At 42.1% G+C, this 21,416-nt stretch overlaps 1 protein-coding gene across 1 annotated transcript in view; it reads right to left on the reverse strand.

Moving 5' to 3' along the window:
• The window catches only part of HHLA1 (HERV-H LTR-associating 1), a 39,315-nt gene extending 30,429 nt beyond the window's left edge, over nucleotides 1-8,886 (reverse strand). The window contains exons 1-4 of the mRNA XM_032247580.1: nucleotides 8,808-8,886; nucleotides 7,728-7,787; nucleotides 3,696-3,755; nucleotides 2,822-2,902 (exon numbers count right to left, since the gene is read on the reverse strand). Of these exons, the coding sequence (XP_032103471.1) occupies nucleotides 2,822-2,902; nucleotides 3,696-3,755; nucleotides 7,728-7,787; nucleotides 8,808-8,886 (280 nt within the window). The remainder of the gene's footprint in view (nucleotides 1-2,821; nucleotides 2,903-3,695; nucleotides 3,756-7,727; nucleotides 7,788-8,807) is intronic.
• Between the last annotated feature and the right edge of the window lie 12,530 nt (nucleotides 8,887-21,416).

Genomic DNA, 21,416 nt, shown 5'->3' on the forward strand with positions numbered 1-21,416 from the left:
CAATCTGTTATATCAGATGATATTCACTCTTTTGACATAGCAGCATTTACAGATTCTGGTAATTATTAAGTGGATACCTTTGACAATGTTTAGTCTATTACAGAAAGGAAAGGGGATTTTTTTTTTTAAACCAGGAACACAAAATAAACAATCAAGTTTAGGAATACATGCATGAGCATCTTACCTACTCTCCATCAGTGCCTGCTCTTGATTTGTATCTAGAAGACAGTGCAGTAGAGGAAGGTCTTTCCAGACCATGATATGGGAATTGCCTGCCTGTATCAACTAACCTGGTGCACTTATTAAAAAGGCACATTCCTGGGCGTGACCCCAGATGCAATAAATCAGATGGTAAAGAAAGGGGAGAAGTGGGTATGCTCAGGGTTCAGAATTTTAACAAAGTTATCAGGTGATTTTTTTTTGAGACAGGGTCTTGCTCTGTCACTCAGGCTGGAATACAATGGTGCAATCACAGCCACTGCAGCCTCGACCGCTCAGGCTCCAGTGATCCTCCCACCTCAGCCTCCTAAAGTGCTGGGATTATGGGCATGACCCACTGTGCCGGGCCTCAGGTGATTTTTATTCATATAAATTTGTGACCCACTGTGATGGTGGCTGGAATAGCAGAATCATTAGACTTTGGTGCATGCAAATCACCAGTGGTGCCCATTCCCCCTCAGCTCTCTGGCTGTTGCCTTCTGGAGATCCTAATGACATACACTGGGTGGGAACCAGACTCTATTTAACAAGCTCCTTAGAAGAATGCGATATACACCAAAATGTGAATACTACAATACTCCATTTCCTCAAGTTTTTTTTTTTTTTTTATGATAAGAATCACCAATAGCACTTGCTAAAAATGTACATTTAGTACCCCTTCCAAGATCAGGTGGATCAGAATCTCCAGAGCAGGAACCTGGGGAGATGAATATTTAGTAAGCATGTCAGATGCTTCTTATTGTGCGACAAGTTTGGGAACCTTTGGGCTAGAACACAAACCTGGATTAAACAGTTCTGAATTCCATTCTATATGGCAATGGGCATGCCTCAATGTCTGCACGTAGAAAATGTGAGTCAGGGTACCACTGCATGGAGGTTATGCAAGGATTAAATGAGTCATTGGAAGAGTTTTGAGCTCCTTGAAGGTAGGATTTATGACATTTGAGTCTGCAACATTTCACAGAGCCCAGTTCAGGGCCTTGCAGAGGAAAGGACAGGATTAATAGCTCAAGGCTGGGAGGGCTGAATGTTTCTGCAGCCCATTCCTCCATCTGACGCTTCAGTCTCTGCACAGCACCCTCTTCAGGCAGATCGCTGCCTTCTTATCCTGTACCTCTGAGGCAGCCCTATCCGCAGTGACTTTCATGAGAGCAAATTGGGGACAGGAGCTATATTTCTGTGATTTACAGCTACGGGCTTTGGGATAGGAATAGAGAATAATGTTGATGGGTAAACACCTAAATGAACAAGTATAGAGCCACCAAGCACAGTTGTGCAGTGTGTGTATTGCACAGTCCTAGAGAATGCCATTTATATAGACCTCAATGCTGAATTGGCATTCTCCATCCCCCTTATTCTAAATAACACTTGTCATTACCTATTTATTGTGTTTATTATTTGTTTTTGGTTACTCCTTCAACCACTAGAATGGAAGCTCCCTCAGGCAAGAGTTTTTTGGTTTTTGTTTACTGCATTACCCTCCAATACTTAGAAGAGTACCTGGCATGGGATAGGTGTTCTATCAATATTGATTGAAGAAAGTGAGAATAAATAATGAAGGCAATGAGGAATGTACACTAGGGATCTTTCAGCCTTTGCTATCATTCATTAAGTATGTGTTACATACAAATCATGTTGCTAGATGCTAAATAACACAGAAAGAAGATTGCAATAATATTGTAATCATAATATTGTCTTAAAAAGAGAAAATCAGAATCATATTAACATAATCAATTCGTAATTATTGTTAGTTTATGGCAACAGAGTTACAATTACAAACATACCATGTCTGGAATGCAATTTTGCTCTCAAAATTCTTATAAACTTTATACGTCATTTTGAGTTAGGTAGGACAATGAATTCTGCATTCTGTTTTTGTTTTTGAGACAAACTCTTACTCTTTCTCTCAGGCTGAAATGCAGCGGTGTGATCACAGCTCACTGCAGCCTCTGCCTTCTGGGTTCCAGCAATCCTCCCACCTCAGCCTCCCGAGTAGCTGGGATCACAGGCATGCACCACTGCACCAAGCTAATTTTTGTATTTTTTGTAGAGATGGGATTTTGCCATGTTGCTTAGGCAGTTCTCAAGCTCCTAAGCTCAAGCAATCCACCAGCCTCAGCTTCCCAATGTGCTGAAATTTTAGGCATGAGACATTGAGCTCAGCCTATTCTCCACTCTCAACACCAAGAAACTGAGACACAGAAGCAAAGTGTCTTGTCAAGGTAACAGAGAGGTTTAAAAAAGATGCTAGTACAAGAAAAAAATGGACCTGGATTGTGCTTTAAAAAAATGATTATCTGGTCAGGCTCAGTGGCTCATGCCTGTAATCCCAGCACTTTAGGAAGCTGAGATGAGTGGATCACAAGGTCAGGGATTTGAGACCAGCCTGGCCAAGATGGCAAAACCCCATCTCTATTAAAAATACAAAAATTTGCCTGGTGTGGTGGCAGACACCTGTAATCCCCACTACTTGGGAGGCTGAGGCAGGAGAATCGCTTGAACCTGGGAGGCGGAGGTTGCAGCAAGCCAAGATCATGCCATGGCACTCTAGCCTGGGTGACAGAGCAAGACTCCATCTCAAAAAAGAAAAAAAAAAGATTACCTTTTAATGCTCTACTCAGCATCCCATTCACAAGCTCTGTCAGGTTGAGTGCGGACAGATCGATTGACCCTGCAGGCAGCTCTGAAAGAGATTCAGAGAAAACGTCACTGGCAGGCTTTTCTTGGCGAGAGAAAAATTCCACATTTCCAAACTTCAGGCAGATATTCAAACTTCTTTGCACATGTGCTGAACACAAACCAAGTGCCAGGCACAAGGGTTCCAAGTCAAGAGGAGAGCCCTGACCTCAGGAGGTGATGGTCAACATAGTGACAAATAAGATAAGGAAATTCCAGTGAAGCACAAGAGACATATACTTTTAGTGACTATTGCATGTTTGCATTTGGAGAGATTTGGGATTCATGAAAGATATCTCAACCATAATGGGAAGACCAAGCGCAATGCAGGAGTTCTCAGCAGCTCTGTGTTTGAAAGTAAGTGCCCCATGTAAACGCAGGGTCCACCCACCATGGCTGAGCATTGACATCACCTGGAAATATATATTTTCTAATTACACAATTCCAGTGCATGGGCTTTATCCTCAGAAATTCAGAATTAATAGGTCCAGGACCTGACCCAGGATGGAAGGAGAAATCTCCCAGCAGTAGCAGTAGTGGCAGTGGGCAGCGGGTTGAGTTAAAATTCCCGCTTCCCCCAGCTAGTCCTTAAAGATTTGGAAACAACAGTTGACAAGATGGAAATAGTTGTTGATGCTCCTGTTTATTCAAACACTCTCTTCTTCAGCCTTTGCTTAATGATCAGGTAATAATTAGGGAGATGATGTTGGCTCCACTGTAGGAAAGAACAGAGGTTTAGAGAAGTGGAGGAATTGCTCCGCAGCTCAAGCCACCCGGGGATTTTGGGGAGAGAAACTCACCCGTGGTAGCGAGAAATGCCACACCTTTCTCCTTCCTCTCTTCTCCTCTAAGGCCAGACACTAGGAAGAAAACAGTTTTCATGAGAAAAATGCAAGTGGTTACAGTTCCTACCCCCAGGAACTGAAGAAGCCTTGGAAGCCTCTCTGGCAGCTGCCCTCTGTGTGAATCACTGGCAGACACAGAGAAAAGGCAGATCCCAGACTCTTCTGCAGGACCCTGATACAGATTTTGATCTCCGTGGAGTGGGTGTGGCCTAGAAATCCACATTTTAATAAATAAGCTTGGTGATTAAGCTTATTTATTGGTGATTAAGCTTGTGCAGTTAGGCAAGTTTTTTCTCTTTCTCAGGGCCTCAGTTTCCCAGTTTCCAAACTTCCCAGGTAGGGAAACTGAGGCCCAGAGAGGAGAAAAAACTTGCCTAACTGTACAACTAAGTCATAATGAAGGGCTCAGAACCTACTTTTTAGAACTGTAGAGCAGTGGCCAAAATATTAGGCCTCTTCCCTACTTGGCAAATTTCATGTGACCAAAGAAGAAAATGTCAAAGAAAAATTTGAAAATTCAAAGGCATTCATTCATTCATTCTTCATTGGTTCATTCAAGAAATATTCACGGAGGGCCAAGCAATATGCTAGGCAATATGAAGTGGTAGAGGGGAACAAACCCAGTCTATAGCACCATGAGCTTCCTGTGTGTGATCTGGTCAGGGAGGAGAAGACTCACATGTCGTGACAAGAGAGGAGAGTCAACATGGCGCTGGGAGTACCAGGGCACTAGCCTGGTGTCAGGGATGGAGAAGGCCTTCTTGTGGAAATGCCGTTAAGCACAGGCCAGAAGGATCAGTTCTTCTGGATTACGTGCATTACTACTACTGTTGTAGTGGTCATTTTTCATGTTACATCTGGAAGGTGGCTTATTTTACATTTTATTTTGTTAAATTAAATGAGACAGAGGTGACATGTCTTGTCAGGGTCACAGAGAGGTTCAGAAAAGAAGCTGGTACAAAAAAAGCTAGTATCTGATGTAACATGAAAAATGACCACAGCAAAAGTAGGTACCAGCAGGAAGAAGAAGGCGCTTTATTTTAAATTTTCATTTTACAAAGGGAAAACAAGCCACAGAGTCTGAGAAATGTCCCCCGCATGACACAGTAAGTCAGGATTTAGGGCTGATGTAGTTACCCACCACACCAAGGAATGTCCCATCTTTTTCCTTCTTAACATCTTTATTTCCAGACACTGAAATAAAAGTTTTCATGAATAAAATAGTAACATGAAAGTACAGCCTCAAACAATTCATAACATCCTTAGAAATCATCTTGTCCAAAACTCACTTTAAGAATGAATAAACTGAAATCCCCCAAACTTAAGTTCATGTACCTAAATCGCATATTGGGCTATTGGCTAAGATAAAACCAGAAAAGAGCAATCTCAACTCTTTGTCCATGTTCTTCTCCCTCACTTCTTTTTAGTTTACTTTTTAAGTTAAATTAATTTTTAATTTTATTGAAAAACATTTATGAAATCTACTCTATTAACATTTTTTTTTTTACACGGAGTCTTACTCTGTTGCCCAGGCTGGAGTGCAGTGCTGTGATCTCAGCTCACTGCAACCTCCGCCTCCCGGGTTCACGTGATTCTTCTGCCTCAGCCTCCTGAGTAGCTGGGATTACAGGCACGCACCATAATGCCTGGCAAATTTTTGCATTTTTAGTAGAGATGGGGTTTTACCATGTTGTTCAGGCTGGTCTCAAACTCCTGACTTCTTGATCCACCTGCTTTGGCCTCCCAAAGTGCTGGGATTATAGACATAAGTCACCGCGCCCGGCCCAATTTTCAAGTGCACAATATGGTATTGTTACCTATCGTTATTATGCTGCACAGCAGATCTTTAGAACTTACTAAACTTGCATAACTGAAATTTCATACTCACGGAACAACAAACTTCACATTTCCCTCTCCTAAGCCCCTGGTGACTACCTTTCTACTCTCTGCTTCTGTGAGGTTCCCTATTTAAACACTTCATGTAAGTGGTATCATGCAGTATTTGTCCTTCTGTGACTGGTTCATTTCACTTAGCACACGACCCTCCAGGTTCACTCATGTTATTGCATATGGCAACATTTTCTTATTTAAGACTGAATAGTATTGCATTGTATGTATATGCCATATTTCCTTTTTCTGTTCATCCCTCAATGAACATTTAGGTTGCTATCTTCTGCTTTTTAGATACTGTGTTGAAACTGAGTCAAGTCAACTGTTGCTTGCTTAAGCCAATTTGGCCTTTTACTAGTTGCCAAGCTTTCTGGTTAAATATCAGAGCTTCTGCGATTAGAGGTAGGTGGGGACTCTAACTCCCCTTCCTCATAACAGGGCTACTGTAGGCAATGGGCTTACATCACAACAAAAGGAAGTCTGAGACAGACATAATAAAGCAGGGCAAATGCTGCCAACCAGCCAGCTCTCTAGCTTGAGAGAGGCCACTCCACCCTCTGAGGCACCTGCGTGGCACTTTACCTGAGAAGTCTACTCTGCAGCAGCTGCTATCAGATCTGAGGGAGGCACCAATCAACCTTGCCTGTGATCTGCTCAGGCAACAGAGTCCTCCATGCGGGTCAGGGACCAGGGTTATCTCCATTCTAGGTCTCCAGGCAGCAGGATTCCCATACTTTTCCTGCCAGAATGGCGGGGCCTGTGTCATCTTTCTCACTGAGCACCTTTCTTTAGTTCCATTCCTTTTACTAAGGAAAGATTATTTCTACCACTCCTTTTTTAAGTTACAAATCCTTGGGTGGATTTTGAAAACAATATTTCAAGTCTGAACTAAACACCAGTGGAGCACAGAGTTCTGAATAGGATATAATTAGAAGCATTTTTCAAATAAGTTCCCTGACAGATTATGAAAAGACATTTTTCTATTTCTGGATAAAAAGACCACCATAATGTCATTAAAATAGAAGTCTCCTTGCACTGTTTATACTTCTTCATGCTTAGTATTTTATCACCCTTTTATCCTTCATGATTACCTGAGGGAAGGAATTGTTGTTCCCATTTAAGGGGGAGAAAATTAGAGGCTCAGATAAGAACAATATTTGTGGAAAATTATTCTACTTACACAATAAATTGCTACAATTGGTGCTCTCAGGAGAAGGAAACTGCTGACTGGGGGAACACTTTAATTTATACACTTTTGTACATTTTGCTATTTGAACTACGTGAATGTTCTAATTAAAAATAAATAAGAGTATAAAAATTGTCCAGCCCTGGTGTCTCACACCTGTAATCCTAGCACTTTGGAAGTCTTGGCCAAGTGGATCTCCTCAGCTTGGGAGTTCGAGACCAGCCTGGCAACATGGTGAAACCCCGTCTCTTCCAAAATACAAAATATTAGCTAGGCACAGTGGCATATGTCTGTGATCCTAGCTATCAGGAGGTTGAGGTAGGAGAATCTGTTGAGCCTGGGGGTGGAGGTTGCTGTGAGTTGAGATCCTGCCACTGCCCTCCCACCTGGGTGACAGAGTAAGACCTGTCTCAAAAAAAAAAACAATGAATAAAAATAAAAAGTCACATAATTTCTTCAAAAACTAAAACCAAAACCATACCAAAAAAATTATCCTGCTTGTTTGCTAAAAATTTAGAAACAGAAATGGCTCCCTGACCCCTCTTGTCCTTTCTGTTGCAAGTATTCACCATTGTACTGCAAAGTCAATTTCATAGCATCAAAAAGGAGAGGCAAAGAAAAATGAAATTATTACAAAGGTGATGATGGCAAGTAACAACACCTCCCATTGTACAATATTCTATCGCCAATGGAATGTCACAGTCTTTGTGGATTTATTAAGATCACAAGGATTCAAGTATTCAATAAACCATAAAGAAATGAGCAGCTCACAGGAACCATTGTTGTGACCATTACAGTGTTAGATATGGATGTATCACTATCTTAACAGTAGAGAATGTAAAAAGCTTCGGGAAGCCCAGGAATTTGCCCAAGAACAGTAAGCTAAAAAGAAGCTCTTACTGCCCACTTACCTGTGGTAGGTAGGAAGGTCATTTCCTTCTCTTTCTTGGTTTCCCCTTCAATGCCAGACACTAAAGTAAAAAAGGTTTAATCAGAGAAATTATAACCAAGATATAATACCAGAGAGAATTCAGTTCAACATACCCATTTTACAGATAAGAGAATTGTGATCTGGGATTGTGAAGTGGCATTTAAAATCCCACATCTAGTTTGTTCGTTCATTTAATCATTTAGTCATCAAATATTTGTTGACCAACTGCTAACGATGGCTCATGCTATTGAGTGCCTAGTATTTGCTAGGCATTGTGTGTGCTGGAAAGGCAGACACGTAGGCAAACAACATTGAATACCTTGAAGGGAATGGTGAGGGTATGTAATAGGGGGCTTATCTAGTCTCAGGAATCTGGAAGCCTTCCCTGAGAGTGGATGCTGAGCTAATCTCTGAAGAACAAATAGCATTTGAGTAGGACTTAACTGGTGGGGTGAATATTTGATGTATAGAGAACAGCACAAACCCAGTGTCTGATGTGGCATGAGTGTTACTTTAAAGAATTGAAAGAAGGACAACAGTGATGGGGGCATAAAGAATGAAGGAGGTGGAGGGGTAGGAAGTGGGGAGGGAGAGGAAGGCCGTGTCATGCAGAGCCTGAAAAGGACCTGGTACACTACACAGAGAGAAGTGGGAAGTCAGTGAATAATTTGGGGCAGGGGGAGAGAAAAGAGGGAGGAACTTGGAAGATGACATAATAAGATTTATAAAAAGATCACTCAGGCTGATTGCTGGTGAATGGGTCATGGAAAGACAAGAGGAGAAGCTGGTTTGGAAAGCTCGCTCATCGTCTGGGAAAAGGAAAATGATGTTTCGGACAAAGGTGGTAGCAGTGGAGGTGAAGAGAATTCTTTTGCATACATGGGACTCAAATGCAAAAAGTCAAGGGTAAAACAGAAATAGGGAAGTTATTTTTACCATTTTGAACAGACTCATTTAAGACTCTGGGCAGAAATGTTGGTGGCTGAGTTTCTGTAAAGCACAATGGATACTCAAGCTTAGTATACAGAACAGACACTTCCAGAACTCCAACCAGACCCACCTGTGTTCCAAAGGGACAAGACACACGCCATACCCACGCACAGCCTCACTGGAGGACCACGTGACAGGAAGCCCAGCATGCCTGTGATATTCTGGCCCACCTGGAAGGAAGCAAGCAGGCACCTGAGGAAACTGGCTAGATTACTAAGCACGTTTGTAACGCGGAGCTTTCTTTGAGAACAGTGCATGAAGAATCATTAAAACCATAATCTGAAAAAGGCTTTGTGCAGGTTCGGAGAGGTTAGGAAGCTAAGGTAACAAATTAACTCCACAATTTAATTGGCTTCACAACAAAAGTTGATTTCGTTTGCAGTACATACTCAATGCATTTTGGTGGGGAACTCTGCTCCCCACAGTCTCTCAGAGACTCCAGTTAATGGAGCTCCACTTTCCTGTAGTTCTCCACATGGCCACTGTAGCCTCCTTAGTCTTTGAGTCACTGTGGCACTGGAAGGGAGAGAGCTGTGGGATTATGCACCAACTCTTAAGTGCTTTGGCAGGAAGCAACACATGTGCTTTTGTAAGTTGCAGCCCATGCCAAAATTACTTATATGACCCTGCATGACTGCAGGAAGTCTGGGAATATAGAGGAGGATGCATACATACCCAGGGAGCATTAATGTTTCTTCCATGGGTTTTCTGGCTGTTGGGATGGGAAATATCCTTCAAATACAGCATCACTTCCTCTCATAAATAGGAAAATATATTATCATAGGATTATGTGAGTGTTCACAGTCTCCTTCCTTCTCTGCAGCAGTCTGTGCCAGCCATTCTCATTTTGCATTTGCCATGGAAAATCACCATGATAGCAACAGCTGCAAAGCTGAAACAAAATGAATAATGGCTAACATTTACCGAGCACTTTCTGCATGCCAGATGCCAAACAGAACGCTGTCTGATGCATACTTAATAATTGCACTGTCTTTCTGTGTAGATATTAATGTAATGACAATTTAAATACAGGCTGCACAGATATGATTTGAAGACAGGAGAAATTTTCCATTGGTAGAGAGTAGAATTTATGTAGAAGGTGAATTGGGACGGAAGAAAAGTCAAGAGAATGTGTACGTGGGTTGGAAAAAAATGTTACAGGAAGTGAGCATCCTGCTGGCAAATTGTATGTTGAGAAGTTCTGCTACCCATTAGGAATAGGAAGCTCCCATTTTCTTAAAAGATCCCCAAAACATACAAATAGCTCTTTAATTATTGGTAGATACGTGACTCAGAAGTTCTTCTATCCATTAGGAATGGGAAGCCCCCATTTTCTTATAAGATCCCCAAAACATTTAAATAGATTTTTAATTATTGATGGAGACATAACTGGCATTCGTTCTAGGTGTCACTCCAGACAGAAACAGGTCTTACAAAGAAGCAAGAGCTGGGGCTTTCTTGGAGCTCGCCTATTCTCATAAGTCTGTTTACTCTCTGAATATCAATTTTCCTCATCTGCAAAACAATTAAGAGAACTCCCACAAGGTCTTTGTGAGGATTTGAGATGATGAATCCAGAACATTTAACCTAGCGCCTGGAACATCGCTGTGCTCACAATACATACCAGGCATCAAGCTCAGGCTGGAGACACAGGGACAGAGTAGATACTGCCACTTCCCTTGAGCTGTTTAGTAACTTAGAAGATGTAGACATATGCCCAACTAATTCACACTTAAGGCTGGCTGTGCGAAATTCACCACTGATAGAGAGAGCGAGAGAGTGAGCACCTGGTGAAGCCAGGACTGAGTGTTCTCTCCAGCAAAGGGTAACTGGGAGTGGAGGTGGGCAGGCAGTTCCTGCTAAGTGAAGATTCTTTTCTTTGGGACCTCAACTGCTGTGCAAACATCTCCGCTTTCTAAGCCTTGTGTGTAGAATGGACAGTTATAGCCACTTTGAAGGTATTTTTGTGAAGATTAAATGAGACAATGAAATATGATGCTTAGTACAACCTCTGAAATGTGGTAGATATTAGGAATCTTAATTTCTTTTTCATTCTCTTATCTTTCTCTCTTTTCTCCTCTTTCTCCTCTTCTTCTTCAGCATCTATTTCAGGACTCAGCGTCATATCAGAGAAATAAGAAATTAAAAGATGAAAACTTACAGTAGAAAAACAAGCATTTATACTTATATAATAGCTACAAATTTCTCTCTCCTTTTGACTACTGCTTTTTTATGTTGACCACCCTCTTCCGTTTACTAAGAGTAAACACGCTAAGATTCATTACTCGAAGGCTACAATTCTTACTGATTTTGTTCTTGGAGAAAAATGCATTTTTACTTCTCTCTTGTTTTTAAACTTTTTTTTTTATCATTGGCCAAGTCAATTATATGTTTGGATTAAGGATGTCAGATTTAACAAGTAACACAGGACACCCAGTTAAATTTGAATCTGAGATAACAATGAATAATATCTTGGTGTCTCATGCAATATTTGGAATATCCATAGTTTGGAGAGTTGGAGAGTTTTATAAAAGAACACTTCCGACTGACTAGACTTCACCAGATAGTAAAACTGAGAACATCTGGCAACACTCCCCTTTGCAAGCCTGGGCCCCTGTGGGACAATCTAGGACAGGGAGACAGCCTGGGTTTAAGGTAAGACAGATTGAATCTTGAGTTAGCCATTGTGATCTGGGTTAACTTACTTAACCTTCACTCCATCAAAAATTATCTGTGGAGCTCATGGCAAGTTGTTACAAGCACAAACCCTGGAGTCAGAAGATTGCTTACTTCCTGGCTCTGCTGTGCAGCTTACTAAATCTCTCTGTGCCTCACCCAAGACTGTCCTGAGAATTAAAACATGTTACTTTTTTTTTTTTTTTTGAAATGGAGTCTCACTCTGTCTCCCAGGTTGGATCGCAGTGTGATCTCAGCTAACTGCAACTTCCACCTCCCCAGTTCAAGCGATTCTCCTACCTTGGCCTCCCCAGTAGCTGGGATTACTGGCGCATGCCACCATGCCTGGCTAATTTTTGTATTTTTGGTAGAGACAGGGTTTCACCATGATGGCCAGGCTGGTCTCAAACTCCTGACCTCGTGATCCGCCTGCCTTGGCCTCCCAAAGTGCTGGCATTACAGGTGTGAGCCACTGTGCCTGGCCAAATGTGTTACATTTATAGACTTCAGTGGACAGTGTCTGACAAGTGCTATATAATGGTTAACATGTAAGTAATATAATTAAAGTAAAGTAATGGCAAAAACCACAATTACTTTTGCACCAACCTAATATAATGACAATAATAAAAATCATAAAATATAATAAAAGACGTTGGTACTCCAATAGTAAAAAAGACAGACAATGATCTTCATATGATAGAGTTACAGTCCTCAAAGTTGTATCTTAAAAAGACTGAATAGAGATCCAAAAACTTTACCATAAAATTGTCATTATTTCACCACATTTCTCGTGACTATTACTGGAAAATTATCTATAAACATTTGTTTCTTCAGTGACACTTGCAGAGGCGTAAGTCATGTGATGACAGGATAACAGTAACTATACATTGAAGGGGATCAGAATATGCCAGCCAAAATATACTATCCCCTAATGAGCAACTTTGGGCTCATGGATCATTTTGAGTGGAAGGCCATTGAGAATCAATAGATGCAGAAAGAAGCCTTCTTGGAGCTTCTCCTACCTGACTATATGCAGACATGTCTGAGAAATTCTCTCTCTCCTGGAGAGTTTTATGGCCATGAAGAAGATGGAAAGTGGGCGCTGAGTAGGCGCACAAACAACCGTTAAAAAAATAAGCCTTATCTTCCATTGGTTTCCCCATATATTTCCTTCCCACAATCTACCACCTCTAGAAGCTCAAAACTCTTTCCCTTCGTCTTGTCACTTCACAAATTTCTCATCTTTTTGTTAAAGTGATTTATAAGCCCCCAAGTCTGATGGCCCTTTTAGGGTTTTTATTTCATTTTTGTGAGGACTCATATAAGCATATGAAAAGAAAAATTTCTCCTGTAATCTTTCTTTTGTTTGTTTAATTTGCAGGACCTCAGAAATTGAACCTAAGAGAGTAGAGGAAACAGGGTTTTCCTCCCGTAGACTACAACTTATTGATCCTCCCATATTGAGCACAATCTGTTATTTAGCTTCCAAAGCATCCCATGAGACAGACATTGATAGTTGGGTTACACAAGATAAAGGCCCAGGGGTCTGAGGTGTAGCCCCAGCTCCCAGTCACATGATTTCCAAGTGGGAGAACTGGGAATTCAACCATGGTCTCTCAGATATGAAAGTCTCTTTTCCACAGTGTTCTGTTTTACTCTGCTGCTTTCAAAATACCATCTTGGAGTGCTAGTAAAAAGCCTGAGATCGAAAACAAACAGAATCACCATTTCAAAGCATTTTGGGAGGTGGAAGGGTTAGAAATCCAGTCACACTCTCGGGAGAAGGGCTGAGAAGTATTGCTGTGACTGATGGGACAAGAATCCACCCAAGAGTCTTGTGAAATTAGTTTGCAACATGTCTATGTGTTTTATCACAGCAGCCCTGGAGCCGGCAGGGTGGATGGTGAAGGCAAATGCTCCGGAGTCTTAATTAAACATCGTGCTACCTCCATTCATCAAGGGTCCCAAATCAACCAAGGTTAGTTCAGCTTGGCAAGCAAATCTGCCTTTTTCACTGAACTTTTCAGCCAAAAGGTGCTGGATCAGATATAGCATAATTATGGTGTGCTGTGGAGGGTGGAAATGCACGCTGGAGTGTCAGCTGGTGTGGGCTAGCCACAATGAACGACACATGTTCTGAGGCATTACGATGGTCCATTCAGCTGGTAACCTTCCATGTAGATATCAGCTTCCCCTTCTGGGAGAGAAGGCAGAAGCCTGGGGATTCTAGACAGTTTGCCCAAGGTCATTAAGCTGGCAGGGGCATCCCTGGACTTCAAGCTTAGGCAGTTTGGCTCCATGAGCTGTGACAGAACACCAAAAAGTGAGGGGCAGCCTTAAAATGTCCAATGACGGAAAAGAGGTAAAGATTCTAATATTTGTTGACCATCTGATGTACTAGGAGTTTAACATGTAAACCAATGGGTTTACTTACCCATTTGGTCCTCCAAGCAACCCTAATAATGACTTATTATTCTTATTTTATAGCTTCAGGAAACCAAGTCTCAGACAAACACAAGGCCCAAGGGAATGCAGCTGGGAGAGCTAGGATTGGAACTCCAGTTTGTTTGCTGCCAAAATCCATCGCTGGTTGAACACTGAGTAAGAATACACAACGTTGTGGCTGTTGCCTCACTGCCAGCCATTGTTTAGTGTACTCTTCTACCCCCATTCCAGCTTTGGATTAAAGATTACTTTTCTTTTATCACAGATTTGAGGAGAAACCATCCTCCCAGCTGGTGAGCAGATGAAGATTCTAATCAATAGCTTAAAATGAGCAACGACAAGAAATAGACCGTGATCGAGTGATCAAGGGATGGAGTCTTAGCTAAATGCAATGTAGATATTGGATGATAGAAACTGCTCTTGTATCCTTCAGTATCCAGGAGCCTAGAGCTCAGGATTATAGCAGATGCATTCTTTAGCTGGCTTCTTTTTGCATGCATTCTTTATGCATGCTTTGAAGAGGAGGGAGAACCCAAAAAAGTTTTAAAATACCTACCGCATACGACTTACCTATCTTCTGAGCAGGGTAAATGACTTCAAAGAGCTTAAACAGCTAAAACGATTAACAGCTAGGTCAGAGCCATGGGGTTTATATGAGTTCTTAGTGAAAGATAACAGGGGGTGGGGGGTAGGGAAAAGCTTGATATTGCTTTAAATCCTCTTGGGAAAGAAAATGGAATAATAATCCTACCAAAAACTCCGGGTGGTGAAAGATCAACTCCAAGGGAGAAAAATGCCCGTGCAATGAGCTGAATAGCATCCGTGAGCAGAATGACAAAGCACTGATTCAGCATGGGATGGGAAAACCTTTCTGACAGTAATTATGTGTATTGAAGGGCAGAACAGGTGTCTCTAGGTGATGAGTTCCCTCTTCCTGTTGCAAAGGTCTATGGGCCGAGCATCACCTGGCACGCCGGCCCACGGGAGTCTTCTGAAGAAATGGCTGGGGGCTGTAGTTGATTTCAGCTGGTGACTAAAGTGGGTTAGGCAAGCCTGACCCTACTGCTTGTTTTTATACAACCTGCATTTTACTATTACAGTTGTAATGCAATAGTAAGTATTTGTGTATCTAAATATAGAAACAGTACAGTAAAAATACATTATAAAAGATAAAAAATGGTCTACCTGTGTAGACCACTTCATCACGAAACGGGCTTACAGGACTGGAAGTTGCTCTGGGTGTGAGTCAGTGGTGAATGAATGTGAAGGCCTAGGAAATTACCGTACAGCACTGAAGAATTTATAAAATGTATCCAGAGTTCAAACATTTCTCACTACCTCCATTGTTCTCACTTAAGTCTAGCCTCTCTTGACTCTCATTGAACCGATGACTGCAAATGCCCTATTGCTCTTAACTACCCTCTTGGCTTCTGCTCTTGCCTCCTTCAGTATATTCTCAAGTCAGAGCAACTCTTTTTAACATAAATCAGATCTTGCTATCCCTCTACTCGACGCGTTGCAATGACTTCCCTCTTGATTCAGAGTAAAAACAACCTTATAATGGGGCCCATGAAGGCCTTCATGGCCTGACCCCGATGCTTCTCAAATCTCACCTCTCACTCCTCTTCCTTTTGCTAACTCCCTTGCCCTGCACTGGCCTGAGGCCAACCTGCCCAGAACCAGGAGATAAACTGCTGGGAATATTTTCTTTTCTGACGTAAGGGCAGGACATGGGACAATTGGACTTTTCTCAGGGGAGACATCATACATGTCTTCAGTGTGGAGAAGTCACTGGGTCCTGGGTCAACTGGATGCCCATGCCCACTGTTGGAAGCTGAAATTATCAGAAACAGTAAGTTCCCAGGAGTATCGGGGGTGTAAGGCTATGAATGGGCTTTTGCTACATTTGTACAGATGGAAAGAAATTTTTTCAGGGATATAATTTTTAGGCTTTTTCTCTGTCACACAGTCATACCTGAGGCTTGAGGTGGGTAAGTTTTATTTGGACAGAAATATACGGTTGCAGAGTGTGTTCACTTCTCATAACTGGGAAGTTATCCTTAGGCCTTTGTGATGCTAGACATGGACTTTGCAGCCAGATGATGGTCTTCTAGAAAAGCAGTGGATGTCTACCCTGGTTCTCAGAGGTGACATGCAATGTATCCACAATGAATCGTGTCCGTGAGTATCATTACCAGCTTTCTCAGTGTTAGACATCTTTGTCCTTAGATTTACAGACTAAATTGTGGCAACCTGGCCGGGTTTTGATTTACTGTTGTGTATGTCTGGTTTTCAAATAGGCTTATGTGCCAGATGCTGATGGTAGCCTTCCCTGGGTCCTTCCTCCCCACTTCTGAGTTCACCTGCAGTTCACAGACAATTCTCAGCATGCTGGCATCTCCCCACCTTCGCTGGCAATGCTTCTGTTTCTCTATCTGAGGACTTCAGCATCTCCTGCTCACTTACCTGAAGCACAGGAAAACGTGACAGTGTAGAGGATTTAACGCCCCAGGAATGACTCTCAACCAACACAAAATAGGAGTCTGTGGACAAAAGCCCCAGATTCCTGTTTCCAAGGGAGACAATTATTTGGTGCGTTTTACCTACTTTCTCATTGGATTTCCATGAAATTGAGCTCAGTTGTTTACAAGGATCAGCTGGCCCTTTATTGGCTTTTCACTCCACCTATTTCATCTCTCCACTCTCTGAGTTGTGTTTTCTGGGAATGCTTTCTGAATAAACCACCTATACCCAACGTCTCATCTCTATTTTTGTGGACACCCAAATTAAGACAGTTTGGTGTGTGGGCATCGGATGGAGTCAAAAGCTATCACTAACTGAACATTTTCTGTGTGATAGATCCTTTGCTGAGTACTCTACAGACGTCAGTCCAGATAATGATCTTTCAAGATAGATATCAGTCTCCCCATTTTACAGATGCTTACCATAAAAGGGTTAAGTAACCCTCTCAAGGTTCTTTCTCTCACATGAAAAAATATTATTTCCCATTGTACTGACAGTAGAGAGAGGCAAACTTATATAAGCTTTACTAACTTCCTCTCCCGTCAATTCACAGTCTTTTTGGTTCATCCATTCTTTCTTCAGTCCACATGGGATAGTGGACTGAGTGAAGTTTCGGTCCACTGTTTCTCCAAAGGACGTTACCTGAGACTTAGGAGCAGGTGGTCCTGGTTAAGTTCAAATTGTGACTCTTTCCCTTATGAGTGTCTGACTTTGAGTAGATTTATGTTTCCAAGCCTCAATTACCCCATGTATAAAATGGGAATTATAATTGACTGACTTAAAATTGTGATGATTGAATAACACTGAAATTAGGCTGCGAGTGGTGGCCCATACCTGTAATCCCAGCACTTTGGGAAGCCGAGGCTGGCGGATTACTTGAGGTCAGGGGTTTGAGACCAGCCTGCCAACATGGTGAGACCTCGTCTCTATTAAAAATACAAAAACTGGCCTGGCATGGCGGCATGTGCCTGTAATCTCGGCTACTCAAGAGGCTGAGGCAGGAGAATCACTTGAACCCAGGAAGTGGAGGTTGCAGTGAGCAGAGATTGCACCACTACAATTCAGCCTGGGCAACAGAGTGAGACTCTGTCTCAAAAAAAATAAATAAATAAATAAATAAATCTGTGTAGTGGCCAGTTCCAAGGAGGTGTTCAATTCCCATTGTGCTGTCTTTGTGGCTACGGGTTTTAGTTTTACATTTGATTATTTTCTTCTTCTGGGTCTTTATGCCATCAATTATCTATTTTCTTTCTTTTTTTTGTCTTTATTCTTTCCCGCTCAACTGCTTCTTTTCTGACATTTTGTAAGTATACTCAAGCCTCCCCTATCATTCTCTCTTGCAACCGAAAGCAAACTCTCTTTACTTGTCATTGATTTCATCAACACTTAGACCTTCATTTTTCCTGCAGCTCTTTGCCTTTCTTTTAAAAGAGTTCCTCAACTTTATCTATATTACATAAGTTGAGTGGCCTCTTTCCCACCCATATCCTGCGTCACCTCAACATCCCGGTATTACTCTATATGATGGCCGCCCCCTCCCATGTCTCCCCTTTTTGGTTACATGAGCCTCTCTTCATTTCTATCTACACTGATCATGGTTTCTTGGTCTCCCCTTATGTTTTCCTCTTCCTCTGCATAAGGCAGATCTGCCCCAAAGTTCATGCTTTTCCAAGCTTTGCCTTTTTATCTCAGAGCTCCTTGGGTGGTGAGCTCACTCATGCCATGTTTTCATCCTAATTAGCTACATAGGAGTCTCCTTCCTCCCTGGCTTTCTGTTGGGTTCAGACAACAGTAGGTACCAGCAGAGGAGAAGAGGGAAAGAGAGTGAAGTTGTGGTCTTGACTGCCTTAGCTCCCTCCCTACCTGGTTCACTACCAGACCACTGTGTCCACTGCCCAAGGTCACAGTCTCTGTCACATGGCCCTCTCCATAAAGCTCCCTCTGGGTTCTGGCCCTTGCAGGGCTGTTGTTAGCTTTGCAGGACTGTACCATGCCAACTTGATTTAACTAAACTATGGCCAAATCTTTGTAAGCAAACCCTTTATAAATATCTTCTCAACTTACCTAGGGTGTACATGACTTTCTTATTTTTCCACTTGGATCCTAACTGAGACAACCACACATTATATAACCCCCTGGAGAAGTATGCAGGAAAAGAACTTGAGTGAGAAAACTTAATTAAATGAATATAGACAACTTTATCCCCTGTTTAGCTAGCAAGGACTTTAATTCAAAATAGAAGGTTCTAATGAGTTAAGAATAAAGGTTTTGGAGTCAGACTTCCTGGTCTGAATCCTGGCTGTGCCATTTATAAGCTATGTGACCCTGGACAAGTGACTAAAATTCTCTATAATTTATTGTCTCTATCTATAAAGTAGGGATGGTAATAGCTCTGAGCACCAAGATTTATTGTGAAGAGTAAATGAGATGATTCATAGGGAGTACTAAGTAAAACGTCTAGCACATATAAGTGCTCAGTAAATATTAGCTATTATTCTTATGTCCAACAGAATTGAGCTTGGGAGAGGCTGATAAAGGCTAGGTCCAGCAGCTAAGCAATCACCCTTATTAGCTGGAGGCAGGTTCCTGAGCTCTAATACTTGCTTCATTAGTACCTAAAGACAATACCAAGTTCATGCTAACTTTGAGAATGTCCTGGTTACCTAGTGTGACAGGCAGGCTTTAAGATGGTCTCAATTATACCTTGTGTAACAACACCCTCCCCTTGAGCATAGGCAACATCTGTGAATCGCTTCTAATTGGTTAAATATGGCAAAGGGGATGGGTTGTCAGTTTTATGATATGTTATGTAAGACTGCAACTTTCATCTTGCCAGCAGACTCTCCCTTGCTCATTTTGATGAAGCAAACTGCTATGCTGTGAGCTGACCTATGGGGAAGGCTATGTGACAAGGAACTGAGAGCAACCTCTGCCCAACAGTGAGCAAAAAACTGATGTCCTTAGTTTAACAATCCTCAAAGCACTGAACTGTTCCTAACGTGAGACTAGAAGTGGATTCTCCCCCAGCTGAGCCTCAGGTAAGATCACAGCTCCAGCCAACACCTTAATTGAATCTTGTAAGACCCTAAAGCAGAGGACCCAGTTAAGCTGTTCCTGGATTCCTGGCCAGCAGAAACTGTGAGATAATAATTTGTATTGTTTTTAACTACTAAATTTGTGGCAATATTTGTGTAGAAATAGATGGCACACCTAAAATGTGACTGTATTCACTCATTGTTTCATTCTTTAGCACTTACAGTCACTGATAGTTTCTGAGGACAAGGATTGGTAAGACTCAGTGTCTATCCTCAGACAACTCATAGAATAGTGGTGGTAGTCATGAGAAGTGATGAAGATAGACACTGAAACCACTGAGAAAATCATGAATATACAGATACAATAATAGATGTCTATACAGGATACAGTCAAGGCAAAAGGGAAGAATGGTTTGTTCCACCTGGAGGATGAAACATTCAGGAAAGACTTTGGTGAGGAAATGATGTCTTAGCAAGTCTTATGAGTGAGTGTTTCATTGGCAAAAGAAACAACATGACTGAGATATAGCATTATTTTAAAAACTGGATGTGTCTGGGGAGTTGCAGGCCTTCCTTTGTGGAGCAGAACACAGAGCATATGTATCGTGGAGGGCGCACAGGTGCATGGGTGAGGAATACGACACTTATCTGGACAGGTAAGAATGAGCATGGCAAGTGGCTGATCATTGAGGACTGTGTGTGCTAAAGAAAAAATTTTTTAAAGTTAACTCAAGCCTATAATCCCAGCACTTTGGGAGGCCGAGGCGGGTGGATCATGAGGTCAAGAGATCGAGACCATTCTGGTCAACATGGTGAAACCCCGTCTCTACTAAAACTACAAAAATTAGCTGGGCATGGTGGTGTGTGCCTGTAATCCCAGCTACTCAGGAGGCTGAGGCAGGAGAATTGCCTGAACCCAGGAGGTGGAGGTTGTGGTGCGCCAAGATCGTGCCATTGCACTCCAGCCAGGGTAACATGAGTGAAACTCCGTCTCAAAAAAAATAAATAAATAATAAAAAAAGTTAAATGTTAGGTGATGTCAAAGAGCCATGAAATGTATAAATAGTAAAAGGAAATGAATGGATTTCTGTTTCTTCAAGACCACTGTGTCACAAACAGTGTAGAGGCTGAAGTGGAAAAAAAGAGACCAGAGTCAGAGACCATTATAGAGCAGGAAGAGAGTAAGTGTGGCAAGAAGAGGATCCTCCCTGGGGAGAGTCACAAGGTAGAAATCATGGGCTGTGGAGAGTCAAGGTTGATGCTGAAGGCTATGGCTTAGGTGCCTAGGTGGACCAGTGCTGCAAATCCCTGAAATGGGACCATGGGAGGGAGTGGGATTATAGGGAGTGGAGGCAGGAGGATAGGGGATGAGTCCTTGTGGCAATGGCATTAGTTATCAAGAAAAAAACAATATGATTCTTTCTTCAGGAAACTGAGACCAGGCAGCGGGGAGAAACTTGCCAGTCTCTAGATATGAGAGGAGTAGTTTCTCTGAAAGGAAAACTCCAAAATTGAATTATGAGAACTGTGATCAGGATGGGAGGCAGAAGTCAGAAGGGTGGGTGCAGTTTCAGACTGCGGATCTGGGAAGAGATTTCTGGGCTGCTGCATGATCTCCTTAACCTAAGAGCAGAAAGTTCAAAAGATCCCTAATACACCTTCAAGGCCTCGTCTGCCTGGATCAGTCTCCTTCTTGCTTTCTTCATTCCAAGCACACAGCCTTCTTACTGTCCCTGGAATGGTTCCTCTTTACCCAGGGCATAAATCCCATTGAGTTGCTTGCCAGAGGCAATGGAGACCATAAGAACAAGAACATAAAAAAGCAACTTTCCTTTGAACAGAACTTCTAAACTAAGCCTGTCTCATGTCTCTTTGCATATCCTCTTCCCAGTGTCTGGCAGGCCTGTCTTCTCCACTTCCTTCTTCCTTTTTGGGCTTTGCCAAGTCATCCTTAAATATTCCATTCATACCTCATGCTCTGCATGAAGTGTTTTCTATAC

This window comes from Sapajus apella, unplaced genomic scaffold, assembly GCF_009761245.1.
Source record: "Sapajus apella isolate SASKATOON/1434 unplaced genomic scaffold, GSC_monkey_1.0 scaffold3, whole genome shotgun sequence".
NCBI classification, from domain to species: domain Eukaryota; kingdom Metazoa; phylum Chordata; class Mammalia; order Primates; family Cebidae; genus Sapajus; species Sapajus apella.